The 26,095-nt window shown below is 36.8% G+C and overlaps 1 protein-coding gene across 1 annotated transcript; it reads right to left on the bottom strand.

Moving 5' to 3' along the window:
* Positions 1 to 391: 391 nt before the first annotated feature.
* On the bottom strand, positions 392 to 26,075 carry LOC121405843 (proteasome subunit alpha type-1-like). Its single transcript, XM_041596812.1, has 9 exons — positions 25,960 to 26,075; positions 18,219 to 18,365; positions 16,835 to 16,938; positions 15,313 to 15,401; positions 13,132 to 13,202; positions 12,580 to 12,709; positions 4,924 to 5,003; positions 2,967 to 3,038; positions 392 to 2,217 (listed from the first exon to the last, which is right to left on the bottom strand). The coding sequence occupies exons 1-9, from the start codon at positions 25,960 to 25,962 to the stop codon at positions 2,086 to 2,088; spliced, it is 828 nt and encodes a 275-aa protein (XP_041452746.1). The 5' UTR covers positions 25,963 to 26,075; the 3' UTR covers positions 392 to 2,085.
* Positions 26,076 to 26,095: the final 20 nt, after the last annotated feature.

Below are 26,095 nucleotides of genomic sequence, written 5' to 3'. Positions count from 1 at the left end.
CGGTGTAACTTTAGTGGTGCTGACTCTGGCCTTGTAATCCGAGGGTAATTTTGTTCGAATCCAGCCACCACATAGCATTCCTTGGGCAATACATCAATCCAGTTTGCCACTCTCCACCTAGGTGTTAAGTGGGTATCTGGTAGGGTGTAAAGCCTATGTAGTATGCCTCACAATTGAATCTTGGAACTCTTGTTGGAATGCTGCTCAGGGAGTGGAGAAAGTGCACTCCCCTGCACTTGGATCAAGACATGCAAAACACTAAACCACAAAATGAATAAATCATACATGATAGTTTTCAGACATATCTGATTTATTACAGAGGACAGAAACAATGTGCAATTATAAGTTGCACTGAAAGGAATCAATTCTGGAAAATATTTTTGGGACAGCATAACATTCTACACACAGTAAACAATGTGGTGTGGATGGTGTACAGTATAGAGGACAACACAAGTCATTCTACTCCAGTGTTAACTTTTGGTGTTAGTTCAAAACCTGTAGGTGTTATCATAACACTTATTTTAAAACTAATTGGTGTTAATCTTGAAGGTGTATTGTTTCAACACCCCAGGGTGCTGTCTTCAAGGGACATCTGGGTCCCACATCACAAAGGTTAGCAATTAATGCTTGATTTCAAGATTTATTGAACATTGTAGTCAATGCAGTGGAAGCGTAGGAAATTGTTCTACAATCATTGTTAAACTTTGTGTTACAGGCCCCCCGGTGGTGTTTACTTAAAAAAAAACATTTTATTTTTTTACAAAATAGTCTAAACATATAATAAAGCTTAGGAAATACACTATACAATGATCCTTAGTAGAATTCCAACAGACAGACCATGTCACACCAACAACTGGTTTGTCATCACCAATAACACAAAAGATATATATTTTTTTCAGTCTGGGGGCTGCTCCATAAAGCTGTTCATAGTTAAGTGTGACTGCAAGAACGACTGGTTAACCTTTCTTGTGTTTACTGGTATACACCAAAATGTTCACTGGAGATGGTTTAGCACATAAGAGTTTCACCATTCGTTCTTAAAGTCACTCTGAACTTATGAACAGCTTTATGAAACCCCCCCAGGTGTCATTTTCATAGATGCAACGGTAGCATTAGCATTTTTCTGATGAAAATTAAAATTATCAAAATGTTGGCTATAATTCAGATAGAAAGTTAGTGAATGGTGGTGTGCAATATCCCCAAGAACATTGTATTTTATCAATTTTCAGATATAAAAAATCTATTTTCTATTGTTAAATTATCAATAAATCATACTTTTTACTCCAATTCACTAAACTGAGCTCCTACAATACTAATATTTTGTGTAAATTTTCTTTGACAAAGTTATTTTATTGACGTACCAAATGTTTCTATGCAAGTTTTGACCGATTTTGTTTTACATTTGAAGCATAATTAAAACGCAATTATTGTCAGAAGTGAGATGATTCGTCCACAATCAATATGAAAAATATTGGCGACCTTTGTCCTTTCTGAAAGGAGGCATTAGGAAATTAAACCTGTATCTTTCCCAACAGTGACAGGTAGCACTTTTAATATTTTACAAGGGGATCACTCTAAATTAACTGATGGATTCATGAATAGTGAGCAACCAGAGGACTTAGGGTTTGAGGTCTTCTCCAAGGAAACTTGTAATGAGAATAAATGCCTTACTAAAGGCACTGGCACATTAAGTGGCAATGAGAGAGTCAGTCCAAGATTAATATGATGAATGGATTAGATTCGTTATTACTGGATTGATAGCAACAAATGGACTGCAGGTTTAGAGTCCTCTCCGAGGGACCTGACAATTAAGATAAATACCTTACTATAGGGCACACTTGCATCAAGTCGGAATGAGAGAGTCAATCAAAATTGATGAATGGCAACCATTATCAAGTGTGAATCAAAACCGAGTCACCGCTCTACCGACTGAGCTATCACGCCTCCTCTCATTCCCACATGATCAAGGAGAAAGTAGACTTGTTTATAAACAAACCAAATTAACAATAAGAATATCAACAGTTGTACTATGAACAATATACATTACAAAAACACTTGCTCCCCTACACCACTTTTAGATCAGTGTTAATGCTCCATTGGCTGCTCTGAACCTGTAGAGGGCGCTTGTTCACCTTCTGTTGCTGGGGTGTCCGTATCCATGGTAGCTTGGTCCGTTTGGCGTCGCTTAGATCTGGATTCTGTCTCTATACCAGCCAGCTGGATTAGAGTGAAAAGGTCAAGGAATACAGCAAAGTTTGTTTTTGTTCTGCTGTTCAGCCATGGCGCAATTTTCTTTGACAAGAAACTTATCCACATTGTGCAGCACTCGACCCAGGTGAGGTGAATGGGTACCGGGAGGATCGATTCCTTGAATGCTTTAGCGCCTATTAATATGGCGGCTCAGCTACAGACGGGGTAATAATATGATACCAAGTATCAAAGCGCAGTTGAGTATATGCACATAGTAACTGCGCGATATAAATTGACATATTACATAATTATAATTTTTCCTTAGCTACCCTTTATTATAAATACCATTTGCAAGCTTTGGCAATATTTCTTCAAGGACAGGTCACTGTGCTATATAAATTGACATATTATATAATTATAATTTTTCATAGCTACCCTTTATTATAAATATCATTTGCAAGCTTTGGCAATATTCCTTCAAGGACAGGTCACTTTGCATATAAAAGTAATTCTAACATTAAAGTCGAAGGGAAAAGTTAAAAACAAAAAATGGTTGAGCTTTCTATTTAATTTTAAATATATTCAAGAGGAATAAAAGTAAAAAAGGTCCACAGCACACAGATGTTCTTCACTGACCCACTCATATTCAAGCTATGATAAAGAAAAAAAGTGGTTGGAACAATTGGGCAAAAAATCTGAGTCTGCATTCCCAGAATGTATGAAGGAGGGAAGGGGGGGTGTCTCACTTCGACTTAAAAAAATGCATAAAAGGATACAAATTTGGCAACGTCATCATCTTCATAGACTGTAAACTTCTCATCCTTGCCTACGATAGCGACCGAGCAGTTCTGAGGAATATGGAAGGAAAAAAAAGGAAAAGTTCATCAGTATGTAAACAGTATCAAAATATGCATGTAAACTAGTGAAAATACCTTTATAAACATTCAGTAATAGTTTCACAAAGCCATATAAAATAAGCATCTGTAAAAGAGTAACACAATGTTCTTTAAAAAAAAAACAAAAAACACCTGCACAAGCTGGTATCAATAATGGATTTTAACGTTTTTCATTTATTTGATGCAAGATAAAAGAGCAATGTAGATGAAAATGCCTCTGTCAAGGGCTGTTTTGTGAAATCAAATCAGAAACTTTCATGGTGAAGTCGGGCGCCTTCGACCACCTGGTCAGGTTGACGAATTTGACAACCACGGTCAAGAGTTTTTGTCAAGAAAACCAAATCCTTAACAGGGAATAATTTTGCTTCACAAATTTGAATAGCATTTTTGGTCATAGGAGAAATGCTCTCAACTAAGTAATGTACAGTCTTATGTAAAAATAGGCTATACAAAATAAAATATGCATAGCAGTCTTTCAAAAATGTGGAGCAAATTTCGCTGCGATACCAGAAATATTATTCCCTGCTTAACATGGATTAATGTGATTGTAAATGATGTTGATCTTCAATATTGCTGAAAAAAAGCAATTTGAATTCAATTCAGCTTTGGCTGATTTAGCCTAAGTGGGATTAGCCCAAATGGCAATTCACTGCATTTAGTCATTTGAAATGGCAATTTGGATCCTAATCAAATGACTACTGAAATCTATCTCGTGACCAATAATTAATTTTAGCTAAAAGGGAAGTTTGCTAATGACTGGTACTAATTCTTGATGATGAAGAAAGCCATTAACTCCATCTATTTTGCTAAGGACAATACATTGCATGTACGTGTACCAAGCTGACCATTCTGAGGTGTTTAATAATTGTTTTATTGGCCCAAACATTGGGTAGTGTGTGTGCAGCAGTTTGTACCAAAAGGAAAAGGCACTTTATCAAACGCCTATAGGACTGGATTGATGGGTTATATTGCCTGATCATGATTTTTAGATGAGGATAGTACATGGATCCACATCATTACTTTATAAAACAAATGATACACATAATTTTGCTTGGGCATTAGAATAATTACCCAAACTTGTTACCTTTGAAACAGTCCAAGCATGTTCTACTATGCCTCAGCTGGGTTAGAACTTTTCCCAAGTACCTTGGGTGAATAATTCTGAATGCCCCCACAGACATGCATTATTTGTATATTATTATGAAGGCGTATAATTCTCGCTAAAGCCCTCAATGATATGCATTATTTGTATACTACATGTGTGAGTATGAAGGCGTATAATTCTCACTAATGCCCTAAATGATATGCATTATTTGTATACGATGAAGGCGTATAATTCTCACTAATGCCCTAAATGATATGCATTATTTGTATACTATGAAGGCGTATAATTTTCACTAATGCCCTAAATGGTATTCATTATTAGTATACTAAGAAGGCATATAATTCTCACTAATGCCCTAAATGATATGCATTATTTGTATACTATGAAGGCGTATAATTTTCACTAATGCCCTAAATGGTATTCATTATTAGTATACTAAGAAGGCGTATAATTCTCACTAATGCCCTAAATGATATGCATTATTTGTATACTATGAAGGCATATAATTTTCACTAATGCCCTCAATGATATGCATTATTCGTATACTATGAACATGTATCACTTTAACTAATGCCCAAATGACATTATCAGTATGCTATGAAGGCTTTTGATTTTCATTAATGCCCTCAATGATATGCATAATTTGTCTACTAAGAAGGCATATAATTCTCACTATTGCCCTCGATGATCTGCATTATACATGTAAGTATACTATGAACCATTTATTAATACCTTTGTGTTGAGTTCACTCTCATTTGGAAGTGTATCCCTTAGAGCTCTCAGTCCATGCTTAACCAGTTCTTCAAGGGTAGCTATAAAGAAGCAATAAATCAATAAAGAAAAAATAAATCAGTATTATAAGATGGCTAAATAATTTGCAGCTTGCTGATTGGTCAAAGCATACCACGTGATCATTCGCGAAAAGTGTCTATCCCTGCACGCCCGTGCGACTTTCGCGCACCCAAATTGTCTAACCCACGGTAAGTGCAATTTCAAAATTTTCGATATTTGATTTAGATCTATTTCATTATTTCTTTCTCATATAAGGTGCTTAAAATTGCGTTCGAAATTAATTAGCCATCTTATAAAAGGAATAACACATTTACCTGTTGTTTTTCAGCGATATAGAGTGCACTCGAGGTTTCTTCTTCACATGCACACTCCACACTCGACTCTGGCTCATGTGGAGTGCGCATGTTCAGAAGAAACCTCTCGTGCACTGCATACTCGCTAGACAACTCAGCGGAATGCATTATTCCTATAATATACAACCTGCATATATGCAACGGGGACATCCCGATAGACCGCGGGTCCGATAGACCGCGGGTCCGATAGTCCGCGGGTCCGATAGACCGCGGGTCCGTTAGACCGCGGGTCCGATAGACCGCGGGTCCGATAGTCCGCAGTGCGGAAGAAAGATAAGAAAGAGAGAGATGGAAATGAATGTCGAATGTCCCATTGGGGGATTTGAAATCTCATCTTTTTAGGTTGGAATATCAAAAATGTTCAGTTTAATCGTTGAAATATGTATCGTCTAATGGCTAACTTTTCGACCAGGCCATAATATGTAACATTTCTGCTCGCGCTTCGCGCTCGTGGTAATTATCTAGTTACATACGCGTCCTGTTCAGGTTCACAAACATTGCCCAGAATGTTAAATTTTCAGGACAATATACATGAAATTTAATTTTTAGCTTACATATGGCTTATGAGATTATAACACATTTATGTTGCTTATAAAGTAAATCTAGGAAATGACTGTTAGGACATGGGCGTTTGCCCCCTCCCCCAACAAAAAGAGAGAATCAACGCTAAGAAAAAATAGAGAGAAATGAAAGGGATATTAGGATGAAATATACTATTATTTTCCAAATATTATGTCAAAATCTATAATACTATCACAACCTTGTATTTTTGTAATAAAAGTGTCAACATATTTGCTTGCTCGCTTCGCTCACTGCCAACTTCTTATTAATTTTATGCGATACGCCATATCGAGCCCCCTCGAAATTGTTGGCTCATTACGGCACTTGGACAAATCAACTTTGAGCGGCCGATCGGGGAAATATGGGTGAAAAAAATGGCCCCTCCCCCATTGGCGGAAGCTGGGTCCGCCCCTGAATTAGGCTTTCAAGATAAAATACAGGGAAAAAAATCAGATCGCGCTTCGGGTTCTCATTATTTATTTAGGCCTTGTGAGATACCTCAATGTGTTTTTCAAGAATAAAATCTCAGATTTTCTTTAACGTCTACCCCCAATTTCATCTATTTTTATATCTTGGTGCCCTCGCCCCCCCCCTGCACCCATGCTGAATAAATACGCCACTGATGAGGATAATTAGTCGAGATTGCATATTCCCTAGAGGTTATCATTAATAATATTGAAGGGTATACTAAAACAACAGTACAGAAACTACAGCTCCGGTTCACAATATTCTAGTAGGGCCTAATCTGGTGAGAAGTTAAACCAAATTGAAACCCCCAAAATCACTCGTGCTTCGCGCTCCCATTGATATTACATCATGGGCGAAAATCCCAGGGGGGAAAGGGGGGGAACGTGTCCCACCTACTCAAATTAGTCGGGGGGACACAATATAAAATGTCCCCCTACTATTTTGGTCTTTTATTATCATAGAAATACATTATTCTAAGTCAAAATAAAACATGTATTTTGGGACGAGATGACCTTACTTTGGCGATGATAACCCTTTTTTTTTGCTTGTCATATTTTCCCGCCCCTTGTCCCCATAGGCGGATCCAGGGGGCCGAGCTCCCCCCCCCCCTCCCCTTGGCGGAGCAAAAAAAGGAAAGAAAGAAGGAAAAAGAGAGGAGAAAAGGAAGAGAAGGACGACGAAGACATGAAATAAGATGAGGGGAAGACTTGGAAAATAAGAAGAATCTTTCGTGCAACTATATAAAACTTTCGCTCGCGCTTCGCGCTCGCATTGCCTATTAGGTGATTTACATATCTTGTTCAATATTACCCTTTTTAGACAGGCTAAAATTTCCTTAACCCCGTACTATTGGTGGGGCTAAATGGCAATTTAGCCCCACCTATAGTACGGGGTTAAGCTTAGCCCACTTTCGTTTTACACAGCGTTTTTGCAAAGTGGGCTAACCCCACCTATAGTACGGGATTATTTGGCCCTGCAAAAAAGCAGGGTTATCCCACCAATTGCGGTGCTAAGAGCAATAGTACGGGGTTAAGATCGCATGTGTAAAACGAAAGTGGGCTAAGCTTAACCCCGTACTATTTGGCCCTACCTATAGTACGGGGTTAAGGAAATTGTAGCGTGTGTAAAAAGTGTACGAGTGAAGCACTTGTACTACGAATGATCGACAAAAACCACTAGTCCAGGGTTAGCGAGTTTTGTGTGTAAAAAGCAAGCATTCCTTATCCGGGGTTAACAATAACAATTTGGCATGTGTGAAAAGGAAAAAAAATAGTACGGGGTTAAGGATAGTACGGGGTTAGCGATAGTCCGGGGTTAAGAAAATCCTGTGTAAAAAGGGCATATGCAGTTCAAATATCAAGTTTGGAAGTCAATATACAACACATATATATTTCACCTCGGAAATCTAACTTTCATTATTTTGTGTAATTTACAAATTGGGTTTTAAAAAGCGCTCTGTAAAATGTCAATTTTGTGGTTTGAACGTTAACATTTGCTGCTTGCGCTACGCGCTCGCAAATTTTGATTTATCATGTACCTATATTTTCGTGTATTCCATAAAGTTTTCAAAATATCCCTTTTCTTGTCTGATTGTTAAGACGCATCAGCTAGCGTGCTGCACGCTCGCATTTTGATTGGCGAGTTATATAAATGTTTCAATATAGTTTATACAACAAACTACTTAAAATCCCCTTTTCATGACAGTTTATCAAAAATTATAGGTTGCGACTTGCGCTCGCATTAATGGTTAAAAATATATTAACTGATGCATCCTATTCATAATCACAAAAGTGAAATGTCCAGTTTTTATGCCATGATATCATCAGATTTCGTGCCCTCATTTGGCATTAATAAATATGATATCAATTTAATAATTAAATTGTCCCTTTGTTTCATCTCGCGCTTAGCAAGATAAATAGGAAGATAGTCATCATTTTCATATGATGGCATGTCGTAAGGATATCCCGGTCCTATGTCAAAACTCAAAGTAATAATAATATCAGCTCTTTTTTAAGTGCGATCCATATCCACCTTACAATTTTTCTACAAAGTGCTAGAAATATAAAGCTGAAAATGACTCTTTTTTTCAGATCGGACTATTAAAGTTTCATGATTTTCATGATTAAAGTTGTATTTAGAATGCCTAGATTCTAGGTCTAAATATGAAACACGCTCGCGCATGTTTATTCAGATACCCAACTTGTTCTCTAATTTAAATCATTATCCAGTTTCAGATCACAATATCAAAAATTTTCTGCTCGCGCTTTGTGCTCGAATTATTAATGTAGGAAGACCCCATATTACTCATCCTTTTGATGATTTACAAAACATGAACAGAGTGGCCCCCTTTTAGGTTTAAATCTCATTTTTTTCTGCTTCCGCTTCGCGCTCGCATCAATCTTTAAATTACATAGGTATCCTGATCACGATTACAAAAACTGATTGAAATTTTCCATTCTTTCTTTAAAAAAGTTCAAAAATGTTCAGCTCGCGCTTCGCGCTCGCATTTTTTGATTGTTAAAATATGTGACGCCTTCATGGCTAAGTGCAAGCAGTCCTTAACAGGTACCTTTTCAACAGGTACCAGTTCAAAACGTATAATTTTTTTTTGCTCGCGCTTTGCGCTCGTATTATTAATACTCATATTTTTAGGATTTACAAATCATGAATAGAGTGTCTCGTTCAGTAAATATTATGGGACTAAATCTAGAAATTTTCCGCTCGCGCTTCGCGCTTGATTTAATTGTTTTCTCATATACCTATTCTGCTTGAGTTAATAAAAAGTGCTTAGAATTTCCTTTCTTTGGGTGAAAATTTCGAAGAGATTCAGCTCGCGCTTCGCGCTCGCATTATTTGATTGTTAAATCAAATTTAACAGGTATCTTTTTCATCAGTTCATTTCCCTTCGCGCTTTACGTTCGTAGTAATTATTAAGTTGCATACATGTCTTTTTCAGGAAAACAAACATTGCCCAGAATCAGTTCAACTTTTAGGAAAAAATACATAAAATTTCCCCCAAAATTAGCTCGCGCTTCGCGCTCGCATCATATAAATGAGGATTATGATATTATGTATTAATTTATGAGAATAAAGCCAAGAAGTGACTAATAAGGACTACCCCTTCAAAGAAACAAACACAAATTATCTTCGAGCTGCCGATCGGGGAAAATATGGCTGAAACAAATTTCCGCCCCACCCCTCACCCCCTATTGGCGAAGGCTGGAACCGCCCCTGTGTCCCCCTACCTTTTGGTATTTATGTATTCATGGATTTTTTTTCAAGAACACATTAAAAAGTGGTCTTTATTTTTTTTATGTGATTATAAGATAATTTAAGTTAGTCTGACCGGGAGGGAGTAGGCGCCATTTTTCGAAAAGTACACATGGGCGCCAAACATCAGGTCAAATTTGCTCCCCCTCCCTCCCCACGAAATCCTGGATCCGCGCCTGCATGGGTTCTATAACAATAACCCAATTAGGGCAATCACCCCCTGACAACTACTTCAAGGAAAATATTATCCCCATATTTTTTACCGCCGGGGACTGTTACCCCCCCCCCCCCCCGGAAATTTACTCTCCAGACAATTGCCACAGATAATTATGAAAATAATAATTGTGAAAATGCCTTAACGTGACGACATGGCGTGGTACTTTATCTTACCATGTCTTAATTAATCATTGGCGGCCGAAGGCAAAACATTTAGGGGGATCCACCTGAAACTTTGGGATGGACACAGGTAAAAAATTGACAAGCAAATCAACCAAAATTTTAGCATTACGAAAATTTGTGTTTAAAAATGGATCTCATCTGACACCCCAATTTCAAATTCCAAGCTACTTTCACTCGCCCCCCCCATCCCCAATATCAACAAGGAATGTTTATCCTTAAGTAAACAACCACGCACTCTCCCAGATAATCCACCTTCCCCCAAGAAGTGACCGTCATAAGGCCTGGAGAGAGAGAGGGTGATTTTTTAAAACTTATTGTTATTTCGGCAATTGTGGGTCATTTTGCATCGTTCAAAATTTCATGTCGATCTTCATCTAAATTCCGAATCGTTTTTAGATATGCTAATGTCCTAAAACAAATAGAATACAAATTCATTCTTTCAAGATTAATGTCAGCCAGGAAGCTCTGAAGAGTTTGTTTATACTATTACGTAACAAGGACAGCTGCAATCCCACTCCATGCTGTTCATCAGCCTGTTGTGGTGGCAGGCATTGGTGTTATCGGCTCTTATATATAATATCAGCAGCAGCGGTCACCCCACCCCAGTTTAAACGCGAGCTCTCCCAAAAACTGAAATTGGGGTGTCAAATACCCCACCTGAGCTCCCATTGACACAACACGCAAGGCAATGGAGTTCCTGTGTTATAAGCTGGTGGGGTATTTTTTAAACACAGGATTCGCGTAATGAGGGACCACCAAAATATTTTGACAAGGAAAAAAAAAGAAGGTTATCAACCAAAATTGGGGGGGGGGCAAAAATATTTTAGGGTGGTCTACCTCAATTTAGGGAGGGGACGTAGAAAAGATATTGACGACCAAAAAAAGGTTCTCAACTAAAAATTTAGGGGGGAAAGCCCCCCCCCGCTTAAGTAATTAATAAGCTTATTATTTCGACATAGCGATATATTCTATCTTGTCAAGTCGATATGTCCACATGGCGAGATATGAAGTGTACAAGTCCCGGCAAGAATCCCGATGAATCGCCATGTTGACTGTTGACATATAACTTTTTATAACGTATCTCGCCATGCGGACATAATAAGCTTATTTAGTCGATATGGCAAGATAAAGTATCTCGCCATGTCGTCAAGTCGATGGCATTTTAGAGGCTCCGTATGGCGTGTAGAGTGTATATTTCCGGGGGGGGGGGGGGGGGGGGTAACAGTCCCCGACGATGAAAATATGGATATAATATTTTCCTTGAAGTAGATATGTCAGGGGGCGATTGTCCTGTGGGTCATCGTTATAGAACCCCATGGACTCGTATCATTGACCTTTTGACCTCTTTATGACATGGATTTCACTATATTGTCATGATGATAATTTTACACACACCGCGGACTATCGGACCCGCGGTCTATCGGGCCCGCGGTCTATCGGGCCCGCGGTCTAACGGACCCGCGGTCTATCGGACCCGCGGTCTATCGGGCTGTAACCTATGCAACTTGGGAACCTAAGCAACTTCAAACAGTTCTACATTCTTTACTCACTGTAATCAACATCATCATACAGATCAGGGCCTCTGTCTTACAAAGAGTTACAATTGATCCAATCAATCACAACTCTGGAAAGCCAGCAATGTCAACATCTAAAATACATGTTTCTTCAAAATATTTTCTAGATATGATGTATATTCAGAGCTGCCAACCTGAAAAAGAACATTTCAGTATTTTTAAAGCTGAAAATCAGTATTTTGGCGAGGAAATACGTATTTTCAAAGAAATACCATAGGACAACACATAAAACTTAAACTTTAGAAATCAGTATTTTGCATGAAACCATCGGTATTCTCATTTTTCAGTACTAAATACTGAAAATCCGTACTACTTGGCAGCTCTATATATTCATACATTCAATGTTTTCTTGACAATTCAGTATGTTTGTTTTCAAATGACATTGTGCAAATTTCCTGAACAAAAAAAAATTATGACATTGATGTATTTCAATATACTTGAGATTGATCAGATCAATCGTAACTCTTTGTAAGAGGGGGCCAAGGAGTATCACCACCATCATAATCATCATTATCATCGGCATCATCACCATCATAATCATTACCATCATCATTTTGTGATTCTTATCACACTCATCATCTTCGTCCTTATCATCCTCAACATCATCACAACCATAATGCCCATCATCATCATCATCATCACCGTTGTCCGTCGTCCTCATCATCCACTTTTGCCTCATCATCATCATCATCATTATAATAATTGTGAAGCGCTTTGAACAGTCGCAGATTGATAAAGCGCTATATAAATGCAAATTATTAACATCATCCTCATCCTCGTCGTCATCGACGTTCTCATCATCCATCACAAACACCATCCTCTTTTGCCTTATCATCATCACCACCATCACCATTGTCATTGTCTTTATCACTGTCGTATGATTTATTCATCACCATCATCTCCATCAACATAATAACCCTCCTCTGCAACCATTACAAATAAATAATATTTTACTTTATCACTATACTCACAGTTCTGGAATTCATCAAGCCTCTTTTCAAGGTAGGTTCTTGCTGACTGAGATCGAGCTCCGATGGCCATGCACTTACAATCAAAGTAGTTGGCTGACGGGCAGGTTTGGAAGATATGAGGACCCATCTCCTGAGGATCACACAAGATTCAATATTCATCATTTTGCAAAACATCAAAGAGTAATGGTTACTTCATGTATAAATCAATTAAAAAGCTATATCCGCCACTGGGGTGTTCTGTAGCATGCTCAAAGTCATTGTTGCTGTGCACAGGATTGATCAACATATAAACTTGAAATACCAGTCGGGCGATTAGTACTCTACTGTTTCAGATCGGACTTATGTGATGAACAGGCTATCACCATGACAACACAGTATGAAACATATAAAACAGATCTGTCCTGAATGTCTGCAATTTTAAACCAATGTTTGTGCAAAGTTTCTAAAATCACTGGGCAGAAGTTCGTGATGGATTTGAACTTTAAACCCACTTGTTATAACCCTCTTGAGACTTAATAAAAAAACCTTGTAGGTATAGAATATTATACTTACATCATACCCAGCTACAAGAAGCCCTACACCATATGGTCTCCGTCCATACCTCTGTGTGTTGATTTGAGATTCTGTGCGAGTCTGGTCAAAGAAAATATGGTATTCCAGATTGCAAAAATGTTAACCTGCTGACTACTGAATTTCCTTTATACACTGCAAAAGCTCCGGTGTTGATTATTCACCAGCCTGGAATCTACATATGTCCACACCAGACAAGTTTTGTAACAACACCAGTTTGGAATCAAACCGATGCTGTTTTGATACTAATTGGAGTTTTATAAACACCTATCTGGTGTTAGACCAAAACGAAACTGGTGTTATTCAACACTTCTCTGGTGTGGACATACATAGCTTCCAGCCTGGTGTTAAATCAACACCGGAGTTTCTGCAGTGTAGCTTAAATAGACTTTATACAGGGACCACCTGGTTTAGGATACAGGGACAACAGGGGGGCAATATAGAAAATAAATAGACATCACTGAGGGCACTGGTAAAAGTTATATGCACAAGGTTCTCAAGGCATACATGTAGCGTAGGAGATTAGGACCATTTCAAGAGTTAACAATTCTGGGTAATTATTCTAATGCCTGGGCAAAAGGATATATTCCTATTTTCAGGGGCAACTTTTCTCAACTTACTGCCAAATCTGTAACAATGGACATGAGCATTAACATGACTTTCCAGAGCTCCTTTATAAGTCTCCTGGGTCCCGTAACACAAAGGTTAGCGATTAATTGTACGCTCGATTTTCACGATTGATTGTACAGTGTAGTCAATGGGATCAAGCGTAGAAAAATGTTCTACGATCATTGCTAAGCTTTGTGCTACGAGCCCCAGGGCTCTATTCGGGGGCTAAATCGTGCTGAGCTTGGTGTGATTTTCCCGATATACATGTAATTAATCATCGGTACCAGCCATTGCCACATTTTTTGTTGTAATAAATGTCTGGGCCCTGTTGCATAAAAGTTACCAATATGGTAACTTGGCCATGCAGTTGTAACTTGCATAGAATCCTCGATTTTGATTGGCTGCTGAATAGTGTTACCATGGTAGTTAGCATAATAGTAACTTTTATGCAACAAGGCCCCAGTCACCCATGACAGATCTTATCTTATCTTAATCTTATCATTCAAATTTATGGCAAACTTAATGACAATGGCCCGTATTCTTAAGTCGCTTTAGCTTAGATCATGGTCTAACTCTGCTAAATTATGAGAAGCCAAATGTTTCCAAAGTTTTGTTTTGTGAGTCAAATTAACTGATACATTGAACCTTTACTGTTAGAGATTTATGTAACAACTGGCTTTCCATAGTTAAACCACAACTTAAGACCAGAGTTTTACCCTAAATAGACTGGGCCATTTCGACGCCTAAGAAGAATGGGGGGGGGGCTGATTCAGCCCCCCTTATGATCTCGGCCGTCGATCACGCGTTCGCGACAAAAATTGGCACACGTGTTACCCATGGCATTATCTACAAAACTATAACATCAAATTCTGCAAAAAATCTCATGTCTCATTAATTATGCTAATTTATGCGTAAAATCATAAGTTTGCTCTAATTAATAAAATAATGCCCCTGAAATGCTAATTTTTGTTTCACATACTCTAGATAGGCATCTGATCAAATTGATTTTAAAAAAATTTCAAAATCACATTTATTTTCTTATGTATTCTATTGTTTTCTAAATTTCTTATGTATTTCTTTGTTTTTTGACTTTTTGTTTTTTATTGTTTTTTCAATGGAAATTGTCGGGGAATTTATTTTGACCATAAAAAAGATAAAATTGATTGATTTTAAGCAGTAAAAGGAAAAATAATGATACATTTATGAATTTTGGCTAAGAACACTATTTGCATTGGATTTGTACACAAATTCACGTTTTTGAGTAATTTTGGGTCTGCATGCACTTACAAAATGTTGCATAATTTTGGAACCTCGTACCCGGGGGTCATAATTTTGGTCTCAAAAGTTGCGCGAGACTTGAAAGTAAAATGTCAGCGAGCGACGCGGTCAAAAAATTTCGCGCGGCGGATTTATCGCGAAAAATGTCGGGGGGGCTGAAACAGCCCCCCCCCCCTAGTCTTTTTAGGTTTAAATCAAACCCGACTTCAGATTACGGGTCATAATGTCCCATGGAGAAATAACGCTCAAAAGATGAACATCTATTTCAAAGGATACTGTTGCCAATTTCAGCAACTAATCTTGAAACAGGTAGCGGAGTCTCGTATGCATAGCGGGAATTCAGACATTCTGTTCTCATGAATTTGCTGTAAAATGATGAGAGAAAAAAGAGAAGTATACAGCTTCAAAATTCAACATTACACAAAAACAATTGATTATAAAGCATATACTGTACTTTGTTAGACATAAAATTTTACGTCCTATCTTTTCAACTTTCTCTCAAAAGTGTCATGAAATATAGGAACTGAATTTTGTTTTAATAATACTGCTTGTAATACAAAAAGTAAAAAGGCTAAAAAAATTGCCAAGGCCAATGAGCCGTACAACGAGGTCAGCCAATGGGACGGACATTACAGCCATGACCTTGAATAGATGGCCATCGATTCATCTATTAAAGCGGTAACACACAGACCCTGCAGTTGCAGCAAATGATGATTTGAATTATGTCTTTAATACTAATAATATAGGGTATTTACATTGCGCACATATCTACCTTGTTCGGTGCTCAAGGCGCTCCTATATTACCGGGCTAAGCTAGGCGTTCATAGCGCACACAGCTTTTTAAGGAATTACTTCCTACCTGTACCCATTTACCTCACCTGGGTTGAGTGCAGCACATTAGGGATCAGTTTCTTGCTGAAGGAAATTTAAAGTTAATGATAAAGGTAAAATACAGTTGCAGCAACCCTGATCTCATGTTAAAGTCTATAGGTTGATTGTCATCATACCATAGTAGATCTACTTACATGTAAATCAGGGCCCCGTCTTACAAAGTGTTATGATTGATCCGATCAATCACATCTATGGACGGCCAGCAACGTCAACACCTATTATGCGTGTTTGTTCAAAATATTTTCCAGCAATGATGTATATTTATGTATTCATTGCTTTCTTGAAAATTCACTGTGCTTCTCTTTGTTTACAAAAGACATTGTGCAAATTTCCTGTAGAAAAAATTATGACACCGATGGATTTCCATAGAGTTATGATTGATTGGATCAAATGTAACTCTTTGTAAGACAGGGGGGCCCTGATTTATGTACATAAACCTATACTGCGATCATGAAATCTCAGCTGAAAAGTGACTGCACTGAATATATCACCAACATGGATCAGTACATGTGGGGCAGTGTATTCAGGTTGGTTGGAAAGTGCCACACACCAGGGGTAAAATGCCATATTTTATATTTCTTCCATGTCCAGGGGGGCGTTTCATCAACATTTTGGTCCGACAACTTGTCAGATCTGACATCTTTCCTTGACTTTGATTGGCTGAGAAACACTGTCACTATGGTAACTGTCGGATAAAATAGGACTTGTCGGATAAAAACGTCTGACATGTCCTTTCATGAAATGCTCCCCAGGTAACTACACATTTTCTATTGATCATAAATGTATATATGTTTTTCACTATACATGAATACCACTTTAATCATTTTATTGTATTATATATATATGATAAAATTAATTTTAAAATCGTTATCACAGCTGGCATTAAAGTTTGTCCATTTGTCCATACCTTAGCATCCTGGCATCGGATGTGAGCCCAGCTATGGAGATACCGATGTGATCATCAATAGGAATAATCTTCTTCTGGTGAGAGGACAGCTCTGACGAAGCTCTCTGAAAAAGAAAAGGACATGATCATAATAGAAATACATGAACAATGTACGCTATTACTACACGATTTCTATAGGAAGAAATCCAAGGAATCAGGGCTGCATACCGGTAACTTAATATTCTTTCATTGATTCACACACACACACACAAATATTTCTCTTTAATATTAATCTGATTATTTAAAGGACAAGTGCACCCCAACAAAAAGTTTATTTGAAGAAATAGAGAAAAATCCAAGAAGCATAAACACAGAAAATTTCATCAAAATCGGATGTATAACAGGGAAATTATGACATGTTAAGTTTTGCTAAAATTCACCAAACAGTTACACTGTATGTATGCACAACTCGGTCGGTATGCAAATGAGGGGACTGATGACGTCACTTACTCACTATTTCTTTTGTATTCTATTATATGAAATATTTTAATTTTCTCCTCATTGGAAGGTGAAATTAGTTTTCTTCCTTAAAACTGGTCCTTACTGTCAAATCTGTAAAAATGGAAATATTGTATAATTCAAACAATAAAAAAAAGAAGAAATAGTGAATGAGGGACATCATCGACTCTCTCGTTTGCAGTTGCCAAGTTGTGCATATAAGTGTTTTGTGAAAAATAAGCCAAACTTAAAATTGTCATAACTTTATTATTTTACATTTGATTTTGATGAAATTTTGTTTGTTATTCTTGTTTGATTTTTTTTCTCTTGATTCAAATCAACATTTTTCTGGGGTGGATTTAACCTTTAAACCAAATTAATGTCAGGACAATGCGGACAGGTTCCTATTTTACAAAACCACTACAACTTGGATAAAGTGACCATAGGCTGTGCCATTTGACAATCTCACACTATTAACCTTACCAAACTTCTAGTCTCACATGGAGTTTCCAAAGGATATTTTTGGAAGTGATGAGCACATGACACATGGTACAAGGTATTTCCTCACACTGTATGACAGATGGCTAGGTCTGTGTACATTTAAAGTGAAACCATATATCTAAGTGACTTTTTTTGTATAAACCCCTCCTAACAGACAGATATGAGCTGTCTACATACATATACGAGGGTCAAGAACAGTGGTGACACGACATTTGCTCCTGCGACAATTGCTCGGAGCTTAATTTCGTCTAAGATGTATGATTAGGGCTGCAATAGAGTTTTAATGTTAGATTTAGGGTAGGGTATTTTGTTAAACCCAGGGTTGAAGTTTGTTATTCGATGAGTGCATGCAATTTAGAGGGGAGCAATGCCGCCTTAACAAATGTCATCGAACCAGAACAATTACCTTGAGGGCCACGAGCACAGCGTGGGTCTTGGACTTGAGACCTACGGTCGCAGAGCCTTGCTTGACAGCCTCCATGGCATACTCTATCTGATGAATCCTCCCCTGGGGACTCCATACAGTCACATCGTTGTCATACTGGTTACGGAACTGAAATAACAATCATCATAGGGATAATTAACATTGTACAATGCCAAAGACACTACTAGGTGAAGACAGGACACTTCAGCGATTTTTTGAAACAAGAAATTTTCAACAAGAAAAATGATGAGAAAATTGCAAATATTGTGATGAATAGAGAAATACATCTTTTCAAAATAATAGCACAGGTAAATTATGGATCATACATACTTAGATAATGGAGACTGGAGCATTCGATTGCTGAGAAAATTAATTATGAATAAATCATTTCATGACTAAAAATCACATTTGGATGTTAAGAAGGCCAATGGGTACCCCCGGAACCATACCAGATTTCTTTGTAAACTGGTGATAATTATATGGTCTTATGATTCCAAACATCATCAAAATATAGTTTAACAATTTTTTTAAAAATCTTTGATACCGAAACCTACGACATCAGACATGTACGATTCGACTAATTCTATGCATAGATTAGAGAATTATCCAAATGTTAACAGGGGTCTGAAAACGAGTCCTTTTAGTTTTGTGGATGGCCTGATGTGGTAGAATCTTTATCAATTAAACTATTTTACTATTTCAAAATGATTGGTTTTGTGGCGTTTTACCAACAGTTTTTATAGTTTCTTTTTATTACAATTAACAATGATCATTGAATGCATTATCCCACTTCGTTAGGGAAGTAATTTCAACCTCTATGATTGATTACTTAAGATTATAATTGTAAAATTTCTAGGCACGTTTGCATGTCTTAGTCTACGACTCTACCCATGTGATGCCACTGTGACTACGTCATTACGAATGAAGAATGACAGGTCCGGAGCCGGAGGTGTCATGAATAATTTAGTGAGGTTGTTGTTGACTGTTGTACTACTACTAGTTGTACCTGATCTTGGTAGATCTAAAGACTAAAGAGGGCTTCATGAAACGGTTAGCGGACAAGTAGCTCACTATCTCCGATTTAGTCAAGAAGTTAGACTTATGATGGTGTTGAGAAGCGTGCCCCAGGGCGCTATCGTCAATGCAATGGGTCTAGTTATATACCGGTATACTGTACCTCTTCTATCTAATGGCATGCCCGGAGGTAACCCAGGGAGCCCAGGGGCTTAGTACCGTGTATTTGACCTTACTCACGGGACTAGCGTGATTTATGGTCTAAATATTTCTCCAAATGAATTGTGAAAAGAGAAATTATGCACTTACCATGATTGTATGGATGAAGGTCTAACAAGCAGTTTTCCTGACATCTGGGCACAGACTGGAACCTCAAAAAATGAAAAGTTCTCTCCTTCTACCCCCGTTTCGATTGGCCATTTTGTTACAATTCATAACAAAAATGGCCAATCGAGACGGGGGTAGGAGAGAATTTTTCGTTTTTTGACTCCGAGGTTCCAGAATCCAGTCTGTGCCCAGATGTCAGAAAAACTGCCACTCGTTAGACCTTCATTCATCCATACAATCATGGTAAGTGCATAATTTCTCTTTTCACAATTCATTTGATGAAATATTTAGACCATAAATCACGCGAGTCCCCACTTGTTCACTGCTACCACCCTGCCTGTGGGGAATCTACAGGTAGGACTATGGTATGCCAATGTTGTCCAGAGCACACACTTTAAAAATTCATTAAAATATCACTTTCGTGACCAAAATTACTAATTTCCGTACAGTTGCAATTTATTTTTCATTAGTAACTTGGGAATAATTTTTGTATTCACCAGAGCGCTCGAAAACTTTAATTTTGGGCATATTTTTGTGTACGCCCTCTATTGGCAGTAGAGGCGCACAGCCAATATGGGAGACTCTCTCCGATAAGGAAGACAATCTCCCATATTGGAGACTTGCTTTGCAAAAGAACAAAAGAAACGACATCAACAAAAGCATGATTTTTCCACCCAAACTTTTGTCCCACTGAGGTCAGAAGCCCATTTGTTTTGTGTGTGGATGACGAGAAAAATCCTTATAAAAACAAAAGTAGACGGTGAATTTTTAAAGTAGACGGTGAAAAGGGGTAATGTTTCATAAGGAATCTGCTTATCACATTTTTATATGCCGCCAAGGTATTTTTTAAGCAAATGTAAACAAAGAAAATTGGTCTCCCAAACTGGAGACTGTCAGACTGTCTCTGAAATTGGATACCCAAATTCTTTTTAAAGTCTCTGATATTGGAGATAATCTCTCTCATGGGAGCAGCGTTCTCGCCAGGATTTTTCTTACGCGTGTCGCAAACCCGCCGATTCGGTGGTGGCCGATTTTACACGTGATGTTTTGATTTTCACATGTGCTTTGTTTGATTTGATCCCGGTAAAGTCAAGTTTCATTGCCAATCCGCGAAGTTCACTGTAATATTGTTCTAATCGGCGGCGCACACCAATACCTAACTTAGAGTTGATATCGGCAAAATGTTGAAATGTTAAGTTGCTGTTTATCTAAAAATGTATGGGTCTTTTTGTCTGGAAATGTTTTAAAGTGTTTTGAGCTGTATTGACTTAAAATATATTTGAAATACCTTTCGTTATGGACTCCCGTTCTCCGAGAAGAAATATAAATCACGCATCTATCAGGACATGTTTTAACATTGTTTTGAGGTGCTTGAGTTGAAATATATTTGATATGCCTTTCGTTACGGACTCCCGTTCTCCAAGAGTAAATATAAATCACGCATTTTTCTGACAACCGCGGGAAAGAAAAATAAAAGAAAATAGAAGTCACAAATATCTCAGATTAATGAACGATCTATTAGGAATGTTTTAAAATTGTTTTGAGGTCCTAACGAGTTAAAATATATTTTATACACCTTTCGCTATGAACTCTCTAAGAATAAAAATCACACATTTATTCTGACAACAGCGGAATTGAAAATAAAAGAATAGAAGTCACAAACATCTAAGTTTAATGAACGATCTATCGGGACATGTTTTAACATTGTTTTGAGGTGTTAATGAATTAAAATATATTTGATATATCTTTCAGTACGGACTCCCGTTCTCCGAGAGGAAATATAAATCACGCATCTATCAGAACATGTTTTAACATTGTTTTGAGGTGTTTGAGATGCCTTTCATTATATATGGACTCCCGTTCTCCAAAAATAAATATAAATCACACATTTTTCTGACAACCGCGGGAAAGAAAATAAGACAAATTAGAAGTCACAAACATCTCAGATTAATGAACGATCGATTAGGTATGTTGTAAAATTGTTTTGAGGTCCTAACGAGTTAAAATATATTTCATATACCTTTCGTTTTGAACTCTCAGAAATAAAATTCACACATTTATTCTGACAACAGCGGAAATGAAAATGAAAGAATAGAAGTCACAAACATCTAAGATTAATGAACGATCTATCTCAGGACATGTTTTAACATTGTTTTAAGGTGTTGATGAATCAAAATATATTTGATATATCTTTCAGTACGGACTCCCGTTCCCCGAAAGGAAATATAAATCACGCATCTATCAGGACATGTTTTAACATTGTTTTGAGGTGTTTGAGTTAAAATATATTTGATATGCCTTTTGTTATGTACTCCCGTTTTCCAAAAATAAATATAAATCACGCATTTTTCTGACAACCGCGGGAAAGAAAATAAAACAAAATAGAAGTCACAAAAGCTCAGATTAATGAACGATCGATTAGGTATGTTTTAAAATTGTTTTGATGTCCTTACGAGTTACATGTAAGATATACCTTTCGTTTTGAACTCTCTAAGAAATAAAAATCACACATGTATATGACAACAGCGGAATTAAAATAAAAGAACAGAAGTCACAAACATCTAAGATTAATGTACGATCTATCTCAGGACATGTTTTAAGGTGTTGATGAATTAAAATATATCTGATATACCTTTCGGTATGGACTCCCGTTCTCCGAGAAGAAATATAAAACACGCAATTTTCTGACAACAGCGGGAAAGAAAATAAGACAAGATAGAAGTCACAAACATCTCAACGATCGATTAGGTATGTTTTAAAATTGTTTTGAGGTCCTAACGAGTTTAAATATATTTTATATACCTTTCGCTTTGAACTCTCTCAGAAATAAATTCATACATTTATTCTGACAACAGCGGAAATGAAAACAAAAGAACAGAAGTCACAAACATCTAAGATTATTGAACGATCTATCTCAGGACATGTTTTAACATTGTTAATGATTTAAAATATATCTGATATACCTTATACGGTATGGACTCCCGTTCTCCGAGAAGAAATATAAAACACGCAATTTTCTGACAACAGCGGGAAAGAAAATAAGACAAGATAGAAGTCACAAACATCTCAACGATCGATTAGGTATGTTTTAAAATTGTTTTGAGGTCCTAACGAGTTTAAATATATTTTATTTACTTTCGCTTTGAACTCTCTCAGAAATAAATTCATACATTTATTCTGACAACAGCGGAAATGAAAACAAAAGAACAGAAGTCACAAACATCTAAGATTATTGAACGATCTATCTCAGGACATGTTTTAACATTGTTTTAAGGTGTTAATGATTTAAAATATATCTGATATACCTTACGGTATGGACCCGTTCTCCGAGAAGAAATATAAAACACGCAATTTTCTGACAACCGCGGGAAAGAAAATAAGACAAGATAGAAGTCACAAACATCTCAACGATCGATTAGGTATGTTTTAAAATTGTTTTGAGGTCCTAACGAGTTTAAATATATTTCATATACCTTTCGCTTTGAACTCTCTCAGAAATAAAATTCACACATTTATTCTGACAACAGCGGAAATGAAAATAAAAGAACAGAAGTCACAAACATCTAAGATTAATGAACGATCTATCTCAGGACATGTTTTAACATTGTTTTAAGGTGTTAATGATTTAAAATATATTTGATATACATTTCGTTACAGACTCCCGTTCTCCGAGAAGAAATATAAAGCACGCAATTTTCTGACAACAGCGGAAATGAAAATAAAAGAACAAAAGTCACAAACATTTTAGATTAATGAACGATCTATCAGGACATGTTTTTAACATTGTTTTGATGTGTTAATGAATCAAAATATATTTAATATACCTTTCGGTACGGACTCCCGTTCTCCAAAAATAAATATAAATAACGCATTTTTCTGACAACCGCGGGAAAGAAAATAAAACGAAATAGAAGTCACAAAAATGTCAGATTAATGAACGATCCATTAGGAATGTTTTAAAAAATTTTGAGGTCCTAACGAGTTAAAATATATTTTATATACCTTTAGGCTTTTGCTATGAACTCTTTAAGAAATAAAAAATGAAGCTACAGCCAAAGCAAGTGATACCTCCTTCGTCATATAATGTACATTGCGTAATACCTTGGGTGAAGCAGCTGGGCTAGATCTGTCATCAGGACACTCGACAACAAATTTAGATAATCTGCCAAGATTTGCTCAACCATTAAATCAGGTAAACATGAGATGAAAATCGTTTCTCTTGGGTATCATTTGGGCAGCCACTGAGGTCATTTTAAAACATGAGCCATGAGAGCGATTGCTTTGGGTGGTGACGGACATTTCATTGATTTTTTTTTTTCAATCAGCGACTTTACAAATAAAAAAAAAATTATACATTTTTTCCTTTCACAAAATCATCCACATGTATATCGCAAACCGTTTTAACATTCATTCACATTTTCTAATATCAAGAATTAATTTCTTGATGTCAAGTATTAATTTCTTGATATTAAGAATTCATTTCTGATTTCGAGGGTCAATGTATTGCAAGAAATCATTCTGATTTTCAATCAGAAATTCTTGATATCAAGAAATTAATTCTTGATATCAAGATCTTCATTTTCATTTCTGATTTTGTGCATGCATCAATATATTGCAAGAAATCATTCTGATTTTTATTCACAAATGAATTATTGATATCAAGAAATTAATTCTTGATATCAAGGTCTTCATTTTCATTTCTGATTTCGTGCATCAATATATTGCAAGAAATAATTCTGATTTTTATTCAGAAATTAATTCTTGATATCAAGAATTCATTTTCATTTCTGATTTCGATCGTCAATGTATTGCAAAAAATCAATCTGATTTTTTTAAAGAAATGAATTCTTGATATCCAGAAATTATTTTTTATATCAAGAAATGAATTCTTGATATCACAAGAAATGAATCTTTGATATCAAGAATTCATTTCTGAATTCGATCGTCAATTTATTGCAAAAAAATCATTCTGATTATTAATCAGTAATGAATTCTTGATATCAAGTTAGAAATTAATTCTTGATATGAAAATAAATGTTTTTTGGTATCAAGAATTAATTTCTTGATATCAAGAAATCGTTTTATGATATCAAGAAATGAGTTCTTGATATCAAGAAATGAATTCAAGAAATTAATTCTTGATATCAATAAATCTATTAAATAATTTTTGATATCAGAAAATGTTAAAATAGCTTGCCATACGCACGTCGCTGGCCGGCCGGCCAAACCTATTACAGTTCATACATCCAAGAATTTCAACAATTATTTCGTTGTTACATGACAGCAGAAATTGAGAATGAACGTTAAGAATATACTTAGCAAGTAATTACCAGGAAAATTATATGGAACAATTCATTTTAAAATCAAAATTTCTTGAAAGTTATCAGAATACGGTATCATGTAAAAATGAAAAGTTACGTCGCATCGCGGACAATTCAGTTCCAAACATTGCGTGCAGGTCCGGCTCTGGCTCAGCTAGCTACCCGCGCCAGCGGGCTGGCAAAGCTAGCGTGGCTGGGTGGCTGGCTAGCCGGCTGGAAGTGGAAATGCGCCAGTGTCTTTGCATGGATATTATCTGGTCAAGTGATAAGATCGTAGTTTGTCTGTTGCCGAAATGATTCTGAAACATTCTATATTTTTGAGGATTGATGATGAATGATGCAACAATTATTTTCGATGATTTTCCCTCACTTTTTATAATTTTTTTTTTGCCTGTGTCGCTCACTTTTTGCGCGTGACGCACCAGGAGCTTGTGGAATTTGCGTGTGTCACATGCGACGCGTGTGTTCTACACTGGCGAGAACGTTGCATGGATGATAATCTCCAATATTGGCCGTGCGCCTCTACTGATTGGTGGAAAGTAATACGGCAAGAAAATTTTCATTTTTTATCTCTATTTTTAATTAAGAAAAAAATGATTTAAAGTAGGCCTATCAAATTTAAATAAGACTTTAAGACTTTAAGAGCCAAGTTGTATGAATAATGGAAACTGTCAGTGTAAAAACATCAAGCATTTGCCCCAAACAAAAAGAGAAAATTAGCCAAACATTGCCACCCTTATTTTGCCACACATGGGGATATAACTGAGAACAAGGTTATATCATAACCTTGTTCATTGAACGAGTGCTAGTCCCGTGAGTATCAGTATGGTCAAATACACGGTAAGCCCCTGGGCTCCCGCCCGCGCAGCTCCCTGGGTTAGCCCAGAGGAAGCCCGGGCAAATTCATTGAAAAACCGCTCACTCACTGGCACTGCACCGGCGCCGCTACTGAAATCAAACACACACACACACTCTATCTCTCTTATCACTTGTACTGGAATAATTTCAAAAGGACACGCAATAACCCATACTTTAAACTGTATGATAACAAAATAACATACCATTACGATTGATAATATAAGATCTTTGAAGTTTGAGTTGAAGTTCTCAAGACAAAGTTCGGGGGACGTAACATGAGCAAGCAATATTCTCGACCAACGTTATGAGTAGTTTTGAAGAGTAAACAATTTTCTCTAA

The sequence above is a fragment of the Lytechinus variegatus genome, chromosome 19 (genome assembly GCF_018143015.1).
Source record: "Lytechinus variegatus isolate NC3 chromosome 19, Lvar_3.0, whole genome shotgun sequence".
Taxonomy (NCBI): Eukaryota; Metazoa; Echinodermata; class Echinoidea; order Temnopleuroida; family Toxopneustidae; genus Lytechinus; species Lytechinus variegatus.
Note: the sequence above shows the minus strand (reverse complement) of the source record. Positions and strands in the feature narration are given on the sequence as shown.

Coding starts and splice junctions, on each gene's coding strand:
- LOC121405843 (XM_041596812.1), bottom strand. Junction 5,004..12,579: donor GCTTGATGAATTCCAGAACT/GTGAGTATAGTG, acceptor GCTTCTTTATAG/CTACCCTTGAAGAACTGGTT. Junction 2,218..2,966: donor ATGATGACGTTGCCAAATTT/GTATCCTTTTAT, acceptor ACTCTAATCCAG/CTGGCTGGTATAGAGACAGA.